Here is a 19,354-nt window from a genome sequence, read left to right as displayed (position 1 = left end):
CACAGAAGTAACAAGTAAAGGTAGACCTACCAATTAGTTTGTGTTTTTACTAGGGCTGTCTCCGCCCCCCAAAAATATTGCTTTACCAAGAGTCGTCTGTACTTTCGACCAATCGATTGGTCTACATTTTATCCTTTATTTTTATTTTTTCTTTGTGTATTTTACCCCATTTTTCTCCTCAATTTCGATCTTGTCTCATCGCTGCAACTCCCCAATGGACTCGGGAGGCGAAGGTCAAGTCATGCGTCCTCCGAAACATGACCCACCAAACCACGCTTCTTAACACCCACCCGCTTAACCCGGAAGCCAGCCGCACCAATGTGTCGGACGAAAGACCGTTCACCTGACGACCGAGGTCAGCCTGCAGGCGCCCAGCCCGCCACAAGGAGTCGCTAGAGCGCAATGAGCCAAGTAAAGCCCCCTGGGCCAAACCCTCCCCTAATCCAGATGACACTGGGCCAATTGTGCGCCGTCCTATGGGACTCTCGATCACGGCTGGTTGTGATACAGCCCGGGATCAAACCCGGGTCTGTAGTGACGCTTCTAACACTGCGATGTGGGAGGCCCCTGGTTTATCCTTTCAATTAAGACCTAGACAACCAGGTGAGGAGAGTTCCTTACTAATTAGTGAGCTTAATTCATCAATCAAGTACAATGCACAGACACTCGGCCCTCTGTGGAATGAGTTTGACACGTGGTTTACAAGGTCCAGAAAGGCACATTAGCAGGCCAGTGTGTATTTTGTCAGGATGTATTAGCATTAACAGATAGGTTTACCCCCAGAAAAGATGATCTTCTCATGCGCTGTTTGTTGTGGATCATCATTCTCTCAAGTCATGCTATAATTAATGTGGCCACCAATATACCACAGTTTTTCAGCAAACTTACTGGCTTATTGTGCACTCTTCTTTGCGCACCTAGAACAAAGAATGCTTCAATAGAACATGTTTTTGATTGGTTGTCAATTTCTTTTCATCGGAGGGACAGGGGAAAAAAATCGACAAAGAAAAACGCCACCTGCTGGAGAAGACAGATTTTACTCAAAGTGTCATGTCATAGCTGACAACCCATTCTTTCTGCAAACATCTTTGAATCTTAATTAGGAGCAGATATTTAGTTTAAATATTTAGTTTTCGGAAAACGTGGTCCCATATAGAACTGAGGGATATTTTACCATAATTCTGTTACCAAACTTTGCATCTGCACAGTTCTTACAGTAAATGTGTTTTTGTGAAATATTCTGTGTAAATTGTTCAAAGTAGGTATTGTGCATAGAGTTGTACAGTTTGTTAAACTGCTAAATCAATGGTTTCTGTTTGAAAAATCTGAGTCTCAGTGTAATTATGTTACTGTGGAATTGCCTATATCTAAGCTCGGTGAGAAAATACTGCAACACTAACACAACGCTGAGGGGAGCCTAAAACTGAGTAAGCAACAATAAGAACTTTTATTGTTGTTGTTTTAGACATCAATATCCTATTGGGGCTCTGTCAGTTTGAATTCCATCTGATATAAAGCTATCTAGGGAGGAAAATCTAAACAGTCACAAGGTTACGGAGTCAATTGGGGCTGGGTGAGAGACTATTTGGAGGACACAATTGATCAATTAATCAAAACCTGAAAACACAAATGTGACTGTCAAAAGCAGAAGCTCATTCAAAAAAAATTTTTTGCAAACCTACAAATGCCTTGACTCTAAAAAACAAAACAAAGGTTGCTCACCTTGCTTTAACAGAAAACGAGTATGCACTCTGCACTTATGATGCAAAAATCATGTGGTTCAGAGCACTGTGTACTGTCACATCTCTCCTCCGAGTTCCCCATCCTCCCTGTATGGGCAGAGCCCCCCTCTGAGGGACAGGCAGCCTCTGTTTGTGCAAACTTGAGCGTGTCCTGCGCTGTGTAGGCAGAGGAAAGCAGCTGCTCGGCAACCCCCACATGCCTCTCTCAGGCCTCTGCACAACGTCCAGGAAATAAGAGGCAAAACATATTTGTACATTATGTAAACAGAGCATAACCAAATTCTAGTGTCCTTCCAACTGTATATTTACATTATCAATTATGTTCTCCTCGGATAATGTGCTTTCAGGGGAACGGACAAATTGAATATTGTCTCGCTGGGCTGGAGCAAATGGTCTATGTCATCGCTCTCTGTGTTAGTTGTGGACCGGTTAGTACTAACATGTGAGTGGTTAGGCCCTCCAAACCAAAAGAGGAGCATGCACATTATGTACACGCATGCATACGCACACACGCGCACACACACTCAAACATAGGCTGACATGACAATTTTAAAAGTTATGTTTTCCTTAAATGGCTTAGATGTTGTAGTTTCTCTTTCTTGTTTGAACAAGGTGTTAGATCTGTGTCTCATTGGATTTGTGTGTTGTTCTGATTGGTTGAATTTGGTGAACAACCCTGGCTTTCATTTTGCCCTCTCACCACAGACAATTGGGATATTTCTCTGAGGTCCAATTCAAAAAGCACCATTATAGAATGGAACCAGCCACACACCAGAGACATTCAACTGTATTATTATAAAAGTGCAGAAACAAAAATAACTTCAATTGATGTGCTCCAAGACACCAATCATGAGGACCAAGTAGGGTAAAGATCACAATGTGAACTATTACAAACATTCAGATTGGCCCGGCCCCATGGTTTCCAGCCACTTCTCTTCAAACATCGCAAACCCTCTGTTATTCTATAATATCGAGTTACAATGTACAGCTAACCAAAATAACATATTTGATATCGACTAACATTGACCTTGGACGCAAAACAGACATTGCTCTGGAGTTCTTATGGGTATTAGCAGAGCTTCAAATAGGCCCTGGCTGACAGTTGAGCACATCTGCATGTGTCACCGCCCCACAGGACTAGGGAGGTAGTACACTCTGTGACCATAAAACGGTTTTCCTCAAAAGAAGCTGGCTTTGTTATTGCAAATCAGTATCCTTGCAAAACCCACTTTATTTTCCTATCATTGTAAGGCTTACACTGGGGGGCATGGAACATTTGAAATAGTCAATTCCATTTACTAAGACAAAATCACATAGTATCGATGGTTGAGCAACATGTGATGTGGTTTGGAATTGTTTTACATTTGAGAGGGTGACACACACACACACACACACACACACACACACACACACACACACACACACACACACACACACACACACACACACACACACACACACACACACACACACACACACACACACACACACACACACACACACACACACACACACACACAGAGAGAGCAGACTGCACACTGAGTAAGTGGTGCTGCATGTGTGCGGAGGCCCTGGCAGTGCTGAGCCTGGGAGGGAGTTAATTTGTGTCCTACTGTGATCACACCCTGCAACAGAAGCAGCACACTGCAGGCTTTTAATCACTGTGTTTTACAACGTCTTAAAACAATGTGGGAAAACAAAACATGTTTCCAAAGGTTGGGCTGCCTTCACCATAGCAGACTTATGACAGCGTAAATAACCTTGGTATTTGCTCAATGGTGAAGGGAGGAGGTAGACCAGAGAGTATCCTTGGCGCTGTATTTTTCTTGCTTAATATTATTATACGGTCCACACTCGCACCGATTTTGGACACATTCTTCGATTTTCGAGGGCATTGTGTGATTAGCAAGATTTTCGCTCCCCCAATGGTCACGAACTCTGGTGCTGTGAGTCATTATCATCTCATAAAGCAAAACTGGTCCTTTGAAACCACAACATAAATTATAATACAGCATTTGACACCCAATGATAACAAGTGGGCTAACAAGTATTTTCCAGAGAAAGCTAGCGGCTTGACATGATTCATTACTGGGCACTGAGAAGTGTGGCTTCTTGGAGAGCCAAACAATTACACTATAGACCAACAACAACAACAACAACAAACCACTTCAAGCTGCTTAACAAAAACACACAGTCTAGATCCATCTCTCACAACAAACCATCATAGCCACAGGTAGTAGAGATCCCTCAGGTTGTGGTCTTGCTACTGTTGGTCAATGTCAAGTGTGATAAAGGTATAAGGCCTAAGGCTATGGAAGGGTTATCATACAGGGTAATGGATAAGCCTGACTTCTGAGTCCCTGGATTCTATGGATCATAAAGTAGCATCTTGGGACAGCTTTTGCAGAAGAAAGGGATTATTTCCAATAACCATTTCCCATGGGCTTGGGAGATTATTACTGGATAGGGCACTAGTCTAAAGATGAACCTGTCACTTTTCAAACATTCACTAAGGGCACTGAAAAAAAGCATTGGGAGATGGAGAGGGAGAGAGAAACAGACCATAGTAGCTTCAGCCACAATCTCCTGCGACTGTATATAGCAGGGGTCATCGAATTTACTTTACTTTGAGTGGGCGGTCAGGGGGCCAGAACATAATTATAAATCATTTAGATGCAAATAGATGCAAGAAAGGGAAGGGAAAGGGGATACCTAGTCAGTTGCACAACTGAATGCATTCAACCGAAATGTGTCTTTAACATTTAACCCAACCCCTCTGAATCAGAGAGGTGCGGGGGGCTGCCTTAATCGTCGTCCACGTCATCGGCGTCCGAGGAGCAGTTGTTAAGAAGCCCAAACAGATATTGTATTTGACAAAAACATATTTGTATTTGGCCCACGAGCAGCCAGTTGACGATCCCTGGTATATAGGGTCTATTTGGCCTTGTCTCTTTAGATCAGTGGTCACCAACCGGTCGATCACGATCCAAGGCATTTCTATTTTTATAGATTTTTTGTGTCACGCTGTTGGCGGTAGGTGCACACGATTCATCTGCCCTGGCGCCAGGTAGGCGAAGGTTTCTTCCTACTTCCACTCGCACTACAACCAGCACTGCAGCTGTAATGAATGAGTAGGAAAGTGTATCGATAGGTTTGCGTTGTTATTATTAGCGGCTTGGGTCTTTTTTTTAAATCGAGGAATATTTAGCTTTCTCTGTTAATAGGAGTAGCAACATGAATTTGTGCATTTGAGGCAGAAGTAATGTGTTGCGACTCCAGTTCCGCCATCAGCTGGAAGATGGTGTCCCTTTTTGGTCAGCCTCAGCAGAGGAAAGGGAGAGCGGAGAGACGTTGAGAAGCGGACCCTCATGCCTCATTTACATCATGATGCATTTCATTATGCCGTACGTCATCTTCACAAAGTCTTTCCCCGCTACTGAATGGACAAGTGTAGTGTTTGTAACGCAAGATGGAGGAGAGCCTGTCTCTCGTCAGAGATTGTATTTATTTTGGGAGATTGCAAAATATGACCTTTTCATTCAAGACAGGATAAATATATTGTTTCAGGTGATAATAAAACATGTTGTTTAGATACTTTTTCTCAACTTGTTTCTTTAACTTTAATGCAAGTCAAGCTAGCTTGCACTGCAGAGCAGCTAGCTAGCTAAAAGCTAGGCTAGGTTCAAGATACCATTGTAGCTAGCAACCTCCACCTAACAATTATCATCAAATACCAACGTCATTACCATCACAATAAACTTAAACGGGAGGCAACAGTCATATAATATAATTGGCTTAAAACCCGACCAAATTCACCTAGAAATGTGAGTCATTCTCATTGAAAGCAAGTCTAAAAAGCGGTAGATCTGAAAATACAATATTTTTGGCTATGGAAAATCTATTTCACAGCGGTTTAAATGGTACAATGATTCTCTACATTGTACCATAGGATATCCATATGGGGTGAGTTAGAGACCATTGGTAACTTACACAATGTACGTATAACAATATGTTAAATGTCAATAGCTCCAAATTTCAATTACTTTAATTTAATTTAATGAGAAAACTAAAAGATGTGCAACATGAAAATATTGTGTCATTTACATTGTGTAATTTATTGATGGTCCCCCTAACTAGCCCCAGAGATAGACTATCCAACGTAAACCAACTTTGCCACGGTCATACACCAGCCGGCTGAAGCTAATTGGTGAAAGAATTTGGCTAACTCTTCCCACCTACAAACACACACGAGACAACTACATCAAACCACACCCTGAAACCAACCATTTCTTAATTACCCAAATCTAAAGAGGCCAAATCAGGAAGTGTAGTTAACCTTTAAAAGCCTGCATGAAGCGTATTAAACTGCAGCCTTTTGCGGACCGAGAGGCATTCACTCTCTGCTCCATCTTTGCTAACAGGGGCGTCTGTGTGATAATGCACAGAGAATTTAGAGGGGACTCGCGTGCATGTCTATGAAATATTCATGATAAACCACTTAGAACAAAGCTGAGTGGACGGAAACATCACCTGAGGAAAGAGAGAGCTAGGAAAGCAAGGAAATGGATTTATAGATAGCACGCCAAAAACAGTCCACGAGGACAAAAATGCTATCTTTCATAAGCAAGGGCACTGCTAAATGTACTGATAGAGGAAAGACCAATTTTCTTGGGAAAAAAAGGAAGGTATCATGTTTATGAATTACATTGTAAATAAGGACGGTAAAATTGTCACACAAGCAATTAACAAAGGTGTATAGAGAGATGTATGCTCAATACCAAAGTATAACCAACTCACCACAGCTCTGCCACAAAAATAAAAGAGGCAATTACTCAAAAGAGAAAGGAATGAATTTGTCTGCCGCCAATCATAAGCATGCATGGCTTAAAATGACAAGTATAAAATAAACAATTATATAACATTCTCAACACAAAAAGAATGCTCAATATATGGGGCATTGAACAGTCAGCCCAATGCAGACTGCCACGAAGAAACAGAATCAATAGATCATCTCTTTTGGTACTGTCTTTCAGTGGCTCGCTTTTGGAGTCCAAGAGTGGTTGTTGAGTCATAATGTCTGTGTTCAGATGGACCTACAAACAGTACTGTTAGGAGACCTGAAAAACCACGATCAATCAATGGGAAATATGATTATACTCTAAGGTAAAGTATTTATTTTTAGGACAATCTCGGTAGAAATGGTACAAATAGAGAGGTTCAAGACTCTTGTAAGACATCACAGTAAAATAGAATTGCAAAAGGAAATAGTAAAATGGTAAAATACAGGGAAAGTTGGGTTAGTCTGTGGACATCTGAGGGGTAGAATTAAGATTAGAGGGATTGGTTGATTTGACGATGCACTTGGAGTCCAGTACAAATGGGAGGCTATTCAGTGCCTTCAGAAAGTATTCATACCCCTTGACTTTTTCCACATTTTGATGTGTTTCAGCCTGATTTAAAATTGATTAAATTTAGATTTTGTGTCATTGGCCTACACACAATACCCCAAGTAGGTATTTATTTGGACGGTGTATACCATGTGTATCCCATATATGCGACTAATAAAAACGTGAAACTTGAAACTAAGTGTTTATTATTGTATTAGTGATTTCCACTGTTTCCAGTTGGTTGGAGTTGGACAGACATGCAGTCCTTGGCTTTCCTGAACTGGGCGCCCAATGAGCCCAATGAAGCCTTCTACCCTGGGGACATGGGAGGAGAGAACTGTGTGGATATGTTCCATGACAGACGCTGGAATGACAACAACTGTGTGTATGCCTGCCGCCACCGCCAATGTGAGTACTAAGTATAACTGATACAGACAGGCACAGGGTCCTTTGCCCTAGTCAAGAAATCTTATAGCATTAGTGGATCTTTCCATTGAATCCAATAGGATTCTCACAATCCCCTTAGAATCCACAGCATCTTTACATTGCTTATATGCAAATAAAAAGTAGAAAGAAAAATACATGTATAGGTACAGTAACACAAAGATATGAGCATTTCTTTAATTTAATATATAATAGTCAGCTATGCATACAAAAATAGATCATGTTGGCACAATAACTTTAATGTGTGATGCAGATGCAACTAATGCAAATGTTTACAAAAGTTGTGTTCATGGACCTTGGGGAATGGGGCTGCAGGAGATAGCTACTGGGTAGAGGGGACGTTACCGGCAGTTCCCCACTATATATAGGGTCACCATCTCTTATGATGTTATTATAGTTCACGGGTCCACTGTCCACCCTCACAGGTAATTGTTTAAGAGGTTTGGGAGGGTGGGGGCTACATATGTTAAGCAGCCAAGCTAACTATAGTGAATAGCCAAGCTTTGAGGTTAAATCCTTTAGAATGTAATGTGAATACCTATACAATACCCATCTACAAAATTAATAGAAATCCTATAGGAGAAATAAACATTGAAACCCTACAGTATATGACTCCAATTCAAGGATCGAATTAGAATCCAATAGAAAAATCGGCCCTGCTTTAAATGATGTTCAGCTTATAAAGGCTTCATAAAGCGGAATTATGTGGACTTGTGTTTTTAGAAATGTTTACAAATTAATTAAATATGAAAGCTAAAATGTCTTGAGTCAATAAGTATTCAACCCCTTTGTTATGGCAAGCCTAAATCAGTTCAGGAGTAAACATTTGCTTAACAAGTCACATAATAAGTTGCATGGACTCACTCTGTGTGCAATAATAGTGTTTAATATGATATTTGAATGACTACCTCATCTCTGTACCCCACACACACAATTTTCTGTAAGGTCCCTCAGTCGAGCAGTGAAAATCAAACACAGATTCAACCACAAAGACCAGGGAGGTTTTCCAATTAATCACAAAGAAGGGCACCTATTGGTTGATGGGTAAAAATACAATAAAAAAAGCAGACATTGAATATCCCTTTGAGCATGGTGAAGTTATTAATTACTCTTTGAATGGTGTATCAATACACTCAGTCACTACAAAGATACAGGCGTCCTTCCTAACTCAGTTGCCAGAGAGGAAGGAAACCGCTCAGGGATTTCACCATGAGGCCAATAGTAACTTTAAAACAGTTACAGAGTTTAATGGCTGTGATAGGAGATATCTGAGGAAGGATCAACAATATTGTAGCTACTCCACAATACTAACCTGAATGACAGAGAAAAAAAAGAATGAAGCCTGAACAGAATAAAAATATTCCAAAACATGCATCATGTTTGCAATAAGGCACTAAAGTAAAACTGCAATAAATGTGGCAAAGAAATTAACTTTATGTCCTGAATATAAAGCATTTTGTTTAGGGCAAATCAAACACAACACATTACTGAGTAGAACTCTTCATATTTTCAAGCATGGTGGTGGCTACCTCATGTTATGGGTATGCTTGTCATTTGCAAGGACAAGGGAGTTTTTTAGGATAAAAATATATGGAATGGAGATAAGCACAGGCAAAATCTTAGAGTTAAACCTTGTTCAGTCTGCTTTCCACCAGACACTGGGAGATTAATTCACCTTTCAGCAGGACAATAACCTAAAACACAAGGCCAAAAATAAACTGGAGTTGCTTACCAAGACGACATAGATTGTTCCTGAGTGGCCTAGTTACACTTTTGACTTAAATCTGCATGAAAAACTATGGCAAGACTTGAAAATGACTGTCTAGCAATTATCAACAACCAACTACACACAGCTTGAAGAATTTAAATATTGTACAATCCAGGTGTGCAAAGCTCTTAGAGACTTACCCAGAAAGACTCACAGCTGTAATCACTGCCAAAGGTGATTCTAACATGTATTGACTCAGGGGTGTGAATACTTATGTAAATTAGATATTTCTGTACTTTATTCTAAATAAAGGTGCAAGCATTTGTAAAAACATGTTTTCATTTTCTCATTATGGGGTATTGTGTGTAGATGGGTGGAAAAAATTAATTTAATCCATTTCGAATTCAGGCTGTAACACAACAAAATGTGGAATAAGTCAAGGGGTATGAATACTTTCTGAAGGCACTGTATGTATATACATATATATATATATATATATATATATATATATATAGAGAGAGAGAGAGAGAGAGAGAGAGAGAGAGAGAGAGAGAGAGAGAGAGAGAGAGAGAGAGAGAGAGAGAGAGAGAGAGAGAGAGAGAGAGAGAGAGAGAGAGAGAGAGAGAGAGAGAGAGAGAGAGAGAGAGAGAGAGAGAGAGAGAGAGAGAGAGAGAGAGAGAGAGATTTTTTATGTTTTCCATCAGGTCCTCCAACCAGGGAAGTGGGTGGTAGGTGCAAAAAAAGAAGAAACAAAATGATGCAAGTAATGTTATTTGAAAGACTAACATGTCTGCTAGTTGATCTATCGTTCATACGGACCTCACATTGCTAGTCTAACAAAGGTAAACAATCAAACGTCATGAGTGGGGAAGATAAGGCATATGCTAAAGAAATTCCTATCGGTCCCGCTGTTATATGGTTGCCTTCCCTGGCTGCAAACCCATCTATGTATGATCTACATTACAATGGCATTCCCAGAATAATGTGAAGGATGTCATTGTACTGGTCAAGAGCCAGACATGACCTCCTGATCACTTCCATCCAGACTACCACTAACAGCCCCTCTTTTCGCCGCAGTGTGACCGTGGCCCACAATGCCAATGGCCCACACTGCCCAGGGACTACAGATGAAAATGTGCTACAGTGCATTCGGAAAGTATTCAGACCCCTTGACTTTTTCTACATTTTGTTAAGTTACAGCCTTATTCTAAAATTGATTTTTAAAAAAATTATTCCTTCATCAATCTACACACAATACCACATAATGACAAAGCAAAAACTGGTTTTTAGAGATTTTTGCAAATAGAAAAAGAACTGAAATATCACATTTACTTAAGTATTCAGACCCTTTACTCAGTACTTTGTTGAAGCACCTTTGGCAGCGATTACAGCCTCAAGTCTTTTTGGGTATAACGCTACAAGCTTGGCACACCTGTATTTAGGGAGTTTCTCCCATTCTTCTCTGCAGATCCTCTCAAGCTCTGTCAGGTTGGATGGGGAGCTTCACTGCACAGCTATTTTCAGGTCTCTCCAGAGATGTTCGATCGGGTTCAATGTCATGTGCCTTTTACTTAGGAGTGGCTTCCGTCTGGCCACTCTACCATAAAGGCCTGATTGGTGGAGTGCTGCAGATATGGTTGTCCTTCTGGAAGGTTCTCCTATCTTGGTGGTTCCAAACTTCTTCCATTTAAGAATGATGGAGGCCACTGGGTTCTTGGGGACCTTCAATGCTGCAGACATTTTTTGGTAGCCTTCCCCAGATCTGTGCCTCGACACAATCCTGTCTCGGAGCTCTACGGACAATTCCATCGATCTCATGGTTTGGTTTTTGCTCTGACATGCACTGCCAACTGTGGGACCTTATATAGACAGGTGTGTGCCTTTCCAAATCATGTCCAAGCAATTTAATTTACCACAGATGGACTCCAATCAAGTTGTAGAAACATCTCAAGGATGATCAATGGAAACAGGATGCACCTGAGCTAAATTTTTAGTCTCATAGCAAAGGGTCTGAATACTTATGTAAATAAGGTATTTCTGTTTTTTATAAATGTGCTAAAATAAAAACTGTTTTCGCTTCGTCATTATGATATATTGTGTGTAGATTGATGAGGAAGAACATTAATTTCATCAATTTTAGAATAAGGCTGTAACGTAACAAAATGTGGAAAAAGTCAAGGGGTCTGAATACTTTCCAAATGCACTGTATCTAGCTAAATCTGGTACATGGTCCCTGACAAATAAATAAATAAATAAAAGACAGTCTACTGTAGGCCTATGCCAGACAACTCCAGATATGTCCCTACCCAAATGCACTAATTTTCTTTTCCACAAGCATCACTTTTGGAGAGAATAGAGTCTTTGGGGGTTTTGAGGAGCTATTTGTGGTTCTTTCGTAGAGGATGTCTAAATCCAAAAGAAGATTATCGTTGGCAACTGAAATAAAGATGTAATGCTTGCTTATGCTACATTACCTACAGTTAGTACATGCATGCTTATACTGCAATGTTCTTTTTTACAGATTCTGACAAGGAAAAGAATCTGACATGACAGTTGCACTGCAAATCTCTGAGAAGGAGACGGACGAAGAAGTCTAAACTTCTCTTTGCTGTCAGCTATGCAAGTGCAGAACACACGCCTTGTCACATACAATATCTAAAAGTAGATAACATCTTGTTCCCCGGGTAGGTTTGCATTTCAACTGTGACTGAGCAACAACAACCGCCTGCAAAGACAATGTTTGTGTTTCTCTGTCATGTTCTCTCTATTGCTCCTTCCATCTCACCAACCAAACATCTCTTTTCACAACACTTCCTGTCTCCCTGTGCATTTCTTCTGTGTCACTCATTCCAAGTCTCTATCCCTGTCACTCCCTCTATCCTTCTAAATGTTTCTCTCTCCTTTTCTCCCTCTCCCTGTGTACATATGCCTCCAGCTTCTCTCTCTGACTTCCTCTCTTCCTCTCTCTGTCTCTCTTCTCTCTTAGACCAGTGCTATGCCTCCCAGCCAGTGCATTGCCTGAGACAGGTGTCAGCTACAATCTCTGCTACTGTTCTCCACAGAGACACAGTGCCTCTCTCTCTTTCTCATACTTGCCGCTGAAACGATTACACCAGATAGGTCAAGGTCAACAGAGCTGTCAGACTCCACTCCAACTCCAGAGCAACTTCTCACATGTGTCGGAGTGGGAAACATGCAGAGGTGTTAATAGAGGGCTTCTGCTGCTCTAGAGCTGCTAGGAATTATGGACATTTCACAAACATTCAATTTTCTTCTCAATCTGTTATGTTTGAAGATGTGTTATACTGCATAGGAATTTGTAATAAATAGACTACAGATGCATATAAAAATAATACAATTGAGTGAAAATAAAAGTAAAGACATAGGGACAGTGCTGCCACTTAATTACAACCACTATATACTATTTGTGAATAGAATGCCTCTACTTTGCGAAACCTTACTGTAAGTGCCATAATGAAGAAGGTCACTAATACAGAACTCATTATCTGGAGCGGTGAAGTGAATAAAAGGGACAATGAAGGAGGCCAAGGGGAAGCATTAGGAGAGATCTGCTAGTAAGGGAATCCACTCAGTGTAAGCCACATGACGTGCATACCCTACTTTCCTCTCATATCTGTTTCTTTTCACAGCACGTCTACACAAAAGGGAGACGTGGGAGGCCACTTCGGCCTGACAAAGGTCACATTTCCTAATGCAGGAAAACTGCTTCCTGGCCAACCAAGAGGCCTGCTGGAGGCTTGTTGACCAAGGCGAAAGACAGTGAGCATTACATTTATCACCTTGAATGTAACGTTAAAAAGGATTTGTAATTTGTATTCTTAAAAAGAGTAGACTATTTGAATTGTAAACTGTTGTTGCAATGAAGGATACTCCTAATTTCCTGCCAAGAGGCATTGATTGGACAAAGAGACAATGTTTATGCTATTTCGGGGGGATAATTAATTTAGCCCTGCTCATTTACCGTTTATGAGCTTTTACAATATAAACACTGACTTTTTACACATGACCGTGACCCAAGATTGTCAGTGAAGAACACTTCCTCCAATCAAAACTTGATAATGCCTCAGGGAACACCTGCAACAACAGTTTAAGCAAGTGAAGACAAGATTAGCCTTGGTGCATAATTAATCATGTATCTTAGAGCAGCGGAATTACTCTGTTTACATTAAATATGGCCAACGCTGCTCAGAATTTAATTCAAAATCCATAATGCTATCATCATTAATGATTTCTCATCAACATTCATATTTCAACAATCTTCCGCCACAGTGTTTGGAATAGAGGCGCTCCTTTATATTTCCTATTTGCTTTTTTCTCCCTCAATGAAACACCTTTCCATACAGCTTCCATGACTAAAACAGACTATAAGGCTTGTAGGCCTAGTGAATTTCCACACCTGCAGGGTGGATGTGCTTGGTCTCCGAACTGTAAAGTGCATTCTCTTATTTCACCTGACAGTCCATGTAAAGTGAATAAGATTTCTCTTGTTGGTTCCTTTTTCATCAACTTAGTCTCTTTGAGCATCCTTTCATGAATTACAAATGGTGCACCAGATATTGGAGAGGAAAATGCTGAAAAGACAGCAATTTTAGTAGAGATCTCCCATCTTGGTGGTTCCAAACTTCATCCATTTAAGAATGATGGAGGCCACTGTGTTCTTGGGGACCTTCAATGCTGCAGACCTTTTTTGGTAGCCTTCCCCAGATCTGTGCCTCAACACAATCCTGTCTCTGAGCTCTACGGACAATTCCTTCGACCTCATGGCTTGGTTTTTGCTCTGACATGCACTGTCAACTGTGGGACCTTATATAGACAGGTATGTGCCTTTCCAAATCATGTCCAAACAATTGAATTTACCACAGGTGGACTCCAATCAAGATGTAGAAACATCTCATGGATGATCAATGGAAAGAGGATGCACCTGAGCTCAATTTCGAGTCTCATAGCAAAGGCTCTGAATACTTACGTAATTAAGTTATTTCTGTTTTTGAATTTTATTTCTAAAATCCTGTTTTCACTTTGACATTATGGGGTATTGTGTGTAGATTGATAAGTGAAAAAATAATGTAATCCATTTTAGAATATGCCTGTAAAGTAACAAAATGTGGAAAAAGGGAAGAGGTCTGAATACTTTCCGAATGCACTGTAGTATGAAGAGAGCAGAGTTGGAGAGACTTGCACTTTCTCTTGAGCTATTTTTATAGCCTACCTTTTAGGAGTGGGAAGACTCCCAGCAGGGTCAGACAGCCAGGGAAGACCAGTCTACGGAGCTCAGGTGAATTTTGCAGTATATTCAGTGAATTATACAAAGTTCCATCTTGAATTGATGGGTAGACCTACAGTAGCTACAGGAAAGCAGCTTAAGCTTAAAGCTACAGTCTGGGATCTGGGAATAATGGTCATTTCAATTATTGAACCATTTATTATATTCTTGGATAATATCATGTATAAATGTACACCAAGGTAATTCTTTGTCATGCCTCATTTTATGAGGATCAGATGGTGACAGGGGTCTCAGCAGGGTCAGGCAGCCAGGGAAGACCAGTCTGTGACAGAGGTGAACACTATTCTCTCTGTCCAGCAAACACTGGACAAGCCTGATGCTATTTTAAGGCAGTCTGACAAACCTCCAAAGTTGATTTCCAAACTGTATCAAGGGTTGATAGATGCTTTTCCCGATGACACAAAACATGTAAAACAAAAATGTGAGGAAGACCTGGGAGAGGCTGTTGATGATGATGAATGGGTACAGATATGTTAGAATGCCCAGTCATGTTCATATAATCTCAGACATAAATTACTACAGTTTAAGACCATCCATAGAACGTACTATATGCTAGTGAAACTGAATATCATGCATTCAGAAATTGTATTAATCTGCTGCAGGTGTAAAGCACTAAAGGGGACATATTTGCATATGTTGTGGTCTTGTGAAGGCTGGCTGAATTCTGGCAAAGAGTATGTTATTTTATCTCAGCATGTCTACAGATTCTCCCTTCTCCCTGTTTTTGTTTGCTTGGAAATGTTGATACTGGAGACTGTTATCAGAAGAAACGGTGTAACGTAGCATTTTTAGTGGCTAATAAATGAATTTGCCATTAATTGGAAGGATGGTTATCCTCCCACAATGTATGGAAGAAATGTCAAGTTATGTACAGTATCACTAGATTTGTTTTAAGATTAAGGGTATACTGTGCAACTTTCATAAGGTCTGGATGCCTTATATTTGAATACTGTATGACAAAAGGAGTCTGTATTGAAAACATGCCCACTTCAGGGCAGATACCTATTTGTGACTTGTTTCAGGAAACTAGGCATATGCCACTACTTCACAGGAGAGCCATTTGAACTTAAACTTTTTATTAAATTCAAAATGCGTTTTTTGCCAGAAATGCCTTCTGGAACATGTGAACTTTCATGTGCCTTAATAACAAACTTGTATGCCATCTGTAAATCTGAATAAAATTGTTAAATTACGAGCCTAGTTGGTTTAGCCACAGAAAAAGACAGCCATGATTAGCTGAGATAAGGAGTGGGCTGGACATGGCGAGAGATGAGTTCAGATTGGTCTGCTTCTGTCTATAACATGAGCTGGTCAGCATGTGTAGCTGGCTTTTTTGAAAGATATCAGGTAGTAGAACTGCACAAGTGTTGCTCTCCACTTTCTGGAGGACCGAGTTTTGAAATCAGTGGAATTAGAGTATGATAGCTAAGGAGATTGGAGAAATTTCTGGCGTTTGATTGCAAATATGCAGACTGAGTCGAAAAGAGAACACACAGAAGGCTGTTGTATAAAACACCTGTCTCCGGATTACATCTTCAAACTAAGGGCAACCATGGCATCCGTGACAGAGAGGGAGAAGCGTCCATCCATGTATACGGGTAAGATAGTCTAGCTAGCTACATTTGCAGATATTACAAGTTTCTAATTTAGTCAGAAAGTCGTTTTCATTTCAAGTTAAAGTGTACTATTAGCTAGCTAGCTAACGTTAGCTGGCTGGCTCGCTAGCTAACATTACGTGTATGATCTGTGTAGTTATATTATTCGTATCTCAGAGCCATTTACATTGCTAGTTATAGCCTAATGTTAGCTAGCTAACATTGAACCTGGTTGGTTAGCTACCTGCAGATTCATGCAGGGTAGTAACGTTATGAGTTGGGATTATGGTTCATTGTTTAGCTAACTAGCTACATGTCTAAACAAAAGACTCCACTATGCAAGTAACCATTTCAATAGAATGTTCATGATGTCACTGTGACAACTGTCGATAGACGTAGCTGGTAAATTCACTCTGGCTATTTACTCCGATTTCAGAGTGTGCGCTCTGAACGCTCCGAAAGCGAAACGCTCTGAATTTACGAACAGACAATCTGAAGTTTACGAACGCCCAGAGCGCACTCTGAGCACACTCTGGCACTCCAGATAAAATGTAACAACACACCTGTAGTATAAACCAGCCTTTAGTCTTGAAATCTTTGGTTGTTTAGTACATGGCCTCACGTGAATCCTTAAAGAGATGGGTGGGGCTAAAGCTTTGAGGGTGTAAACGATGCTGAATAGTTGTAGATAAAGAAGAGCTCTCCAGTAGGTGTACCAAAACATTCAAGGGCCTTTTTCTCAAAAATGAGGTTACAAGTTGATAAACTTTCAAAGCATAATTACTTTCCCATTGTTCCTCAACTGTAGTGTATGATATACCATTTTCTAGCTCTGAGTCTCTACTTTTATCCAATGTAAAAAACACAATTTCAAATGTTGCTACATAAGACCGAATCGAGCCGGTCGGTCACATTTAGGCAATCCCTGGGTTGGGGCGCTACAGAGCCGTGGACCCCTAGAGGCAGGACGGGGTGACCCAGCTATATTGTGTGCAATTAAAAAGTGCTCTACTATTAGGCCTATGATTTAATTATATGGAGGGTGTACTATTTCTGTGTGTTAATGTGTAGGTCTATGTGTGTTTTCCAAACCTTTCCCTTGAGACATAAAAAAAAGATGGGAAGGAAGTTGTGTTGGGGACAGAGTTGAGTTATTGACTTGACTGATGGGGGTCGGGTGTGTAGGCAGCTCGGGTTGGCTGGGCGGTCTGGCCGAAATTTGATATAGAGGATGTCTTAACCCTCCCGTTGTCCTAGGGTCAAAATGACCCGCCACTGTGTTGAACCAACTTTATTTAATTTTTATATTTTTGGGATCATTTGTGAGAAGGAGGCAGTGAGACTTTAAAGAAAGTATCACTGCCTCCTTCTCACAAATGATCCAAAAAATATAAAAATTAAATAAAGTTGGTTCAACACAGTGGCGGGTCATTTTGACCCTAGGACATCGGGAGGGTTAAAGACGATCAAAAGTTCAGTTTAAAAAATAAATAAAAGTACTTTATTTTTAAGAGTTGTTCATTTGTTAGGCTATTGGTTAAAGGTGCAACACAATATTGATTATTGAATTATCATGGATCTAGTTCAGTCTTATCAATCACTGAAACATATTTAATAATCTCTTACCTAGCTTGATGACTGTGGGCATTTTTGTTGTTCTAAATAGAGACGGCTAGAAGGGCCAAGGGTCATATTAGTGGCGCAGTGGTCTAAGGCACTGCATCACAGTGCTAGCTGTGCCACTAGAGATCCTGGTTCAAATCCAGGCTCTGTCGTAGCCGGCCGCGACCGGGAGACCCATGGGGCGGTGTGCAATTGGCCCAGCGTCGTCCAGGGTAGGGGAGGGAATGGCCAGCAGGGATGTAGCTTAGTTGATAGAGCATGGTGTTTGCAACGCCAGGGTTGTGGGTTCGATTCCCACAGGGGTTATGAAAAAAAATATGTATGCACTGTAAGTCGCTCTGGATAAGAGCGTCTGCTAAATGACGTAAATGTAATTGTGTAGAAATGCAGGAAATGTGCTTTAGATGACCCCAAAAATGGGAGGACCCCCAGACCCCCTGCCAAGTTATGTCCCCCTCTGCAAATAGCACTGCTGAGTGATTTAAAAAGTCATAGTCAATCGATCAATAATATAATAATACTCTTAGCAAAACATTTTTGTATTTATTTACAATATGTAGAATCTATGAGAATAGAAAGGTTCAGAACTTTTGTGAAATATCACAGCACAGTTGAAAAATATATGGCAAATAGAAATCAAAACTGGATAGTGTTCAGAAGGATTGGACTAAAAACAAACAAAAGATAACTATTGTAAAATAAACTGTGTCCGTAAAATGTATATAGTATGTATAAGCTGGAAGTAGAAGCCTAAGTGTTGTTGTCCATTAGTTTACTCCAAATAGGGGAGGGATCGTAGGGTTAGGTGAAAATAATAAAGGAAAATATATAAAAAAATATATATATTTACATAAAAAATAACATATATATTGTAAATGTCCCCCCCACTTCTAAAACCAAAGTTGCGCCCCTGCATTTGGTACACACACCGTTTTAATCATCTTTGTTCAACTACTGTTTTATTGTTTGTTTGATGTCATACTCACAGGGAAACTGTTTTGTTGGGTAAGAAACTGGGTTGTAGAGTGTCCAGTAATTCCACATCATCACACACCACTTTCACCCGGAACTTTTGTCTGCCCAACTCCTTGGACCTCTCGGAGGAGCAATGACAGCTGTCAATGAAGAGGTTCTGACAGTTTCTGTTCGTCAGGCATGCCCTCCACAACCCGACAACAACGCAAAGTAAACTCAGCAGTTTCATTGTGAACTGAGCCTTTAACTGAATTGTCTTCAAGTTATCTCTTCCCAGTAAGTAAAGCAAGTGGAGACCATTTCACATAGGCTTCTTCTTGGTGAATGGTTAGCTACCGACCAGTTATTTGCACGTTTGACAGTTATTTATGTATTCCAATCAGTCTGCTCTGACAACACCTGGTGTGTCCTCATACTGTACTAGGCTACCTGTACGATTATTGTTTCATCATGGATGATAACGAAAATGTTTGCTTTGTAAAGTAGGACTACTGTTTCACTGCGCACTGACATTTGTATTATTTCTGATATTGTTTCACATTTACAGAAACTTGTGACTTTGTAGGCCACCGAAA

The 19,354-nt window shown here is 40.5% G+C and overlaps 1 protein-coding gene across 1 annotated transcript in view; it reads right to left on the bottom strand.

Moving 5' to 3' along the window:
• LOC311110991 (adhesion G protein-coupled receptor A3-like) overlaps positions 1-19,079 on the bottom strand; it is a gene marked incomplete at both ends in the record, with an annotated part of 251,186 nt that extends 232,107 nt beyond the window's left edge. Inside the window, 2 exon segments of the mRNA XM_084153664.1 lie at positions 18,791-19,040; positions 19,043-19,079. Of these exon segments, the coding sequence (XP_084009790.1) occupies positions 18,791-19,040; positions 19,043-19,079 (287 nt within the window).
• Positions 19,080-19,354: the final 275 nt, after the last annotated feature.

The sequence above is a fragment of the Coregonus lavaretus genome, assembly GCF_964263955.1.
Source record: "Coregonus lavaretus genome assembly, chromosome: 36".
Classification (NCBI taxonomy): domain Eukaryota; kingdom Metazoa; phylum Chordata; class Actinopteri; order Salmoniformes; family Salmonidae; genus Coregonus; species Coregonus lavaretus.
The sequence above is the reverse complement of the archived record's forward strand: the minus strand, read 5'-3'. Positions and strand labels throughout refer to the sequence as shown.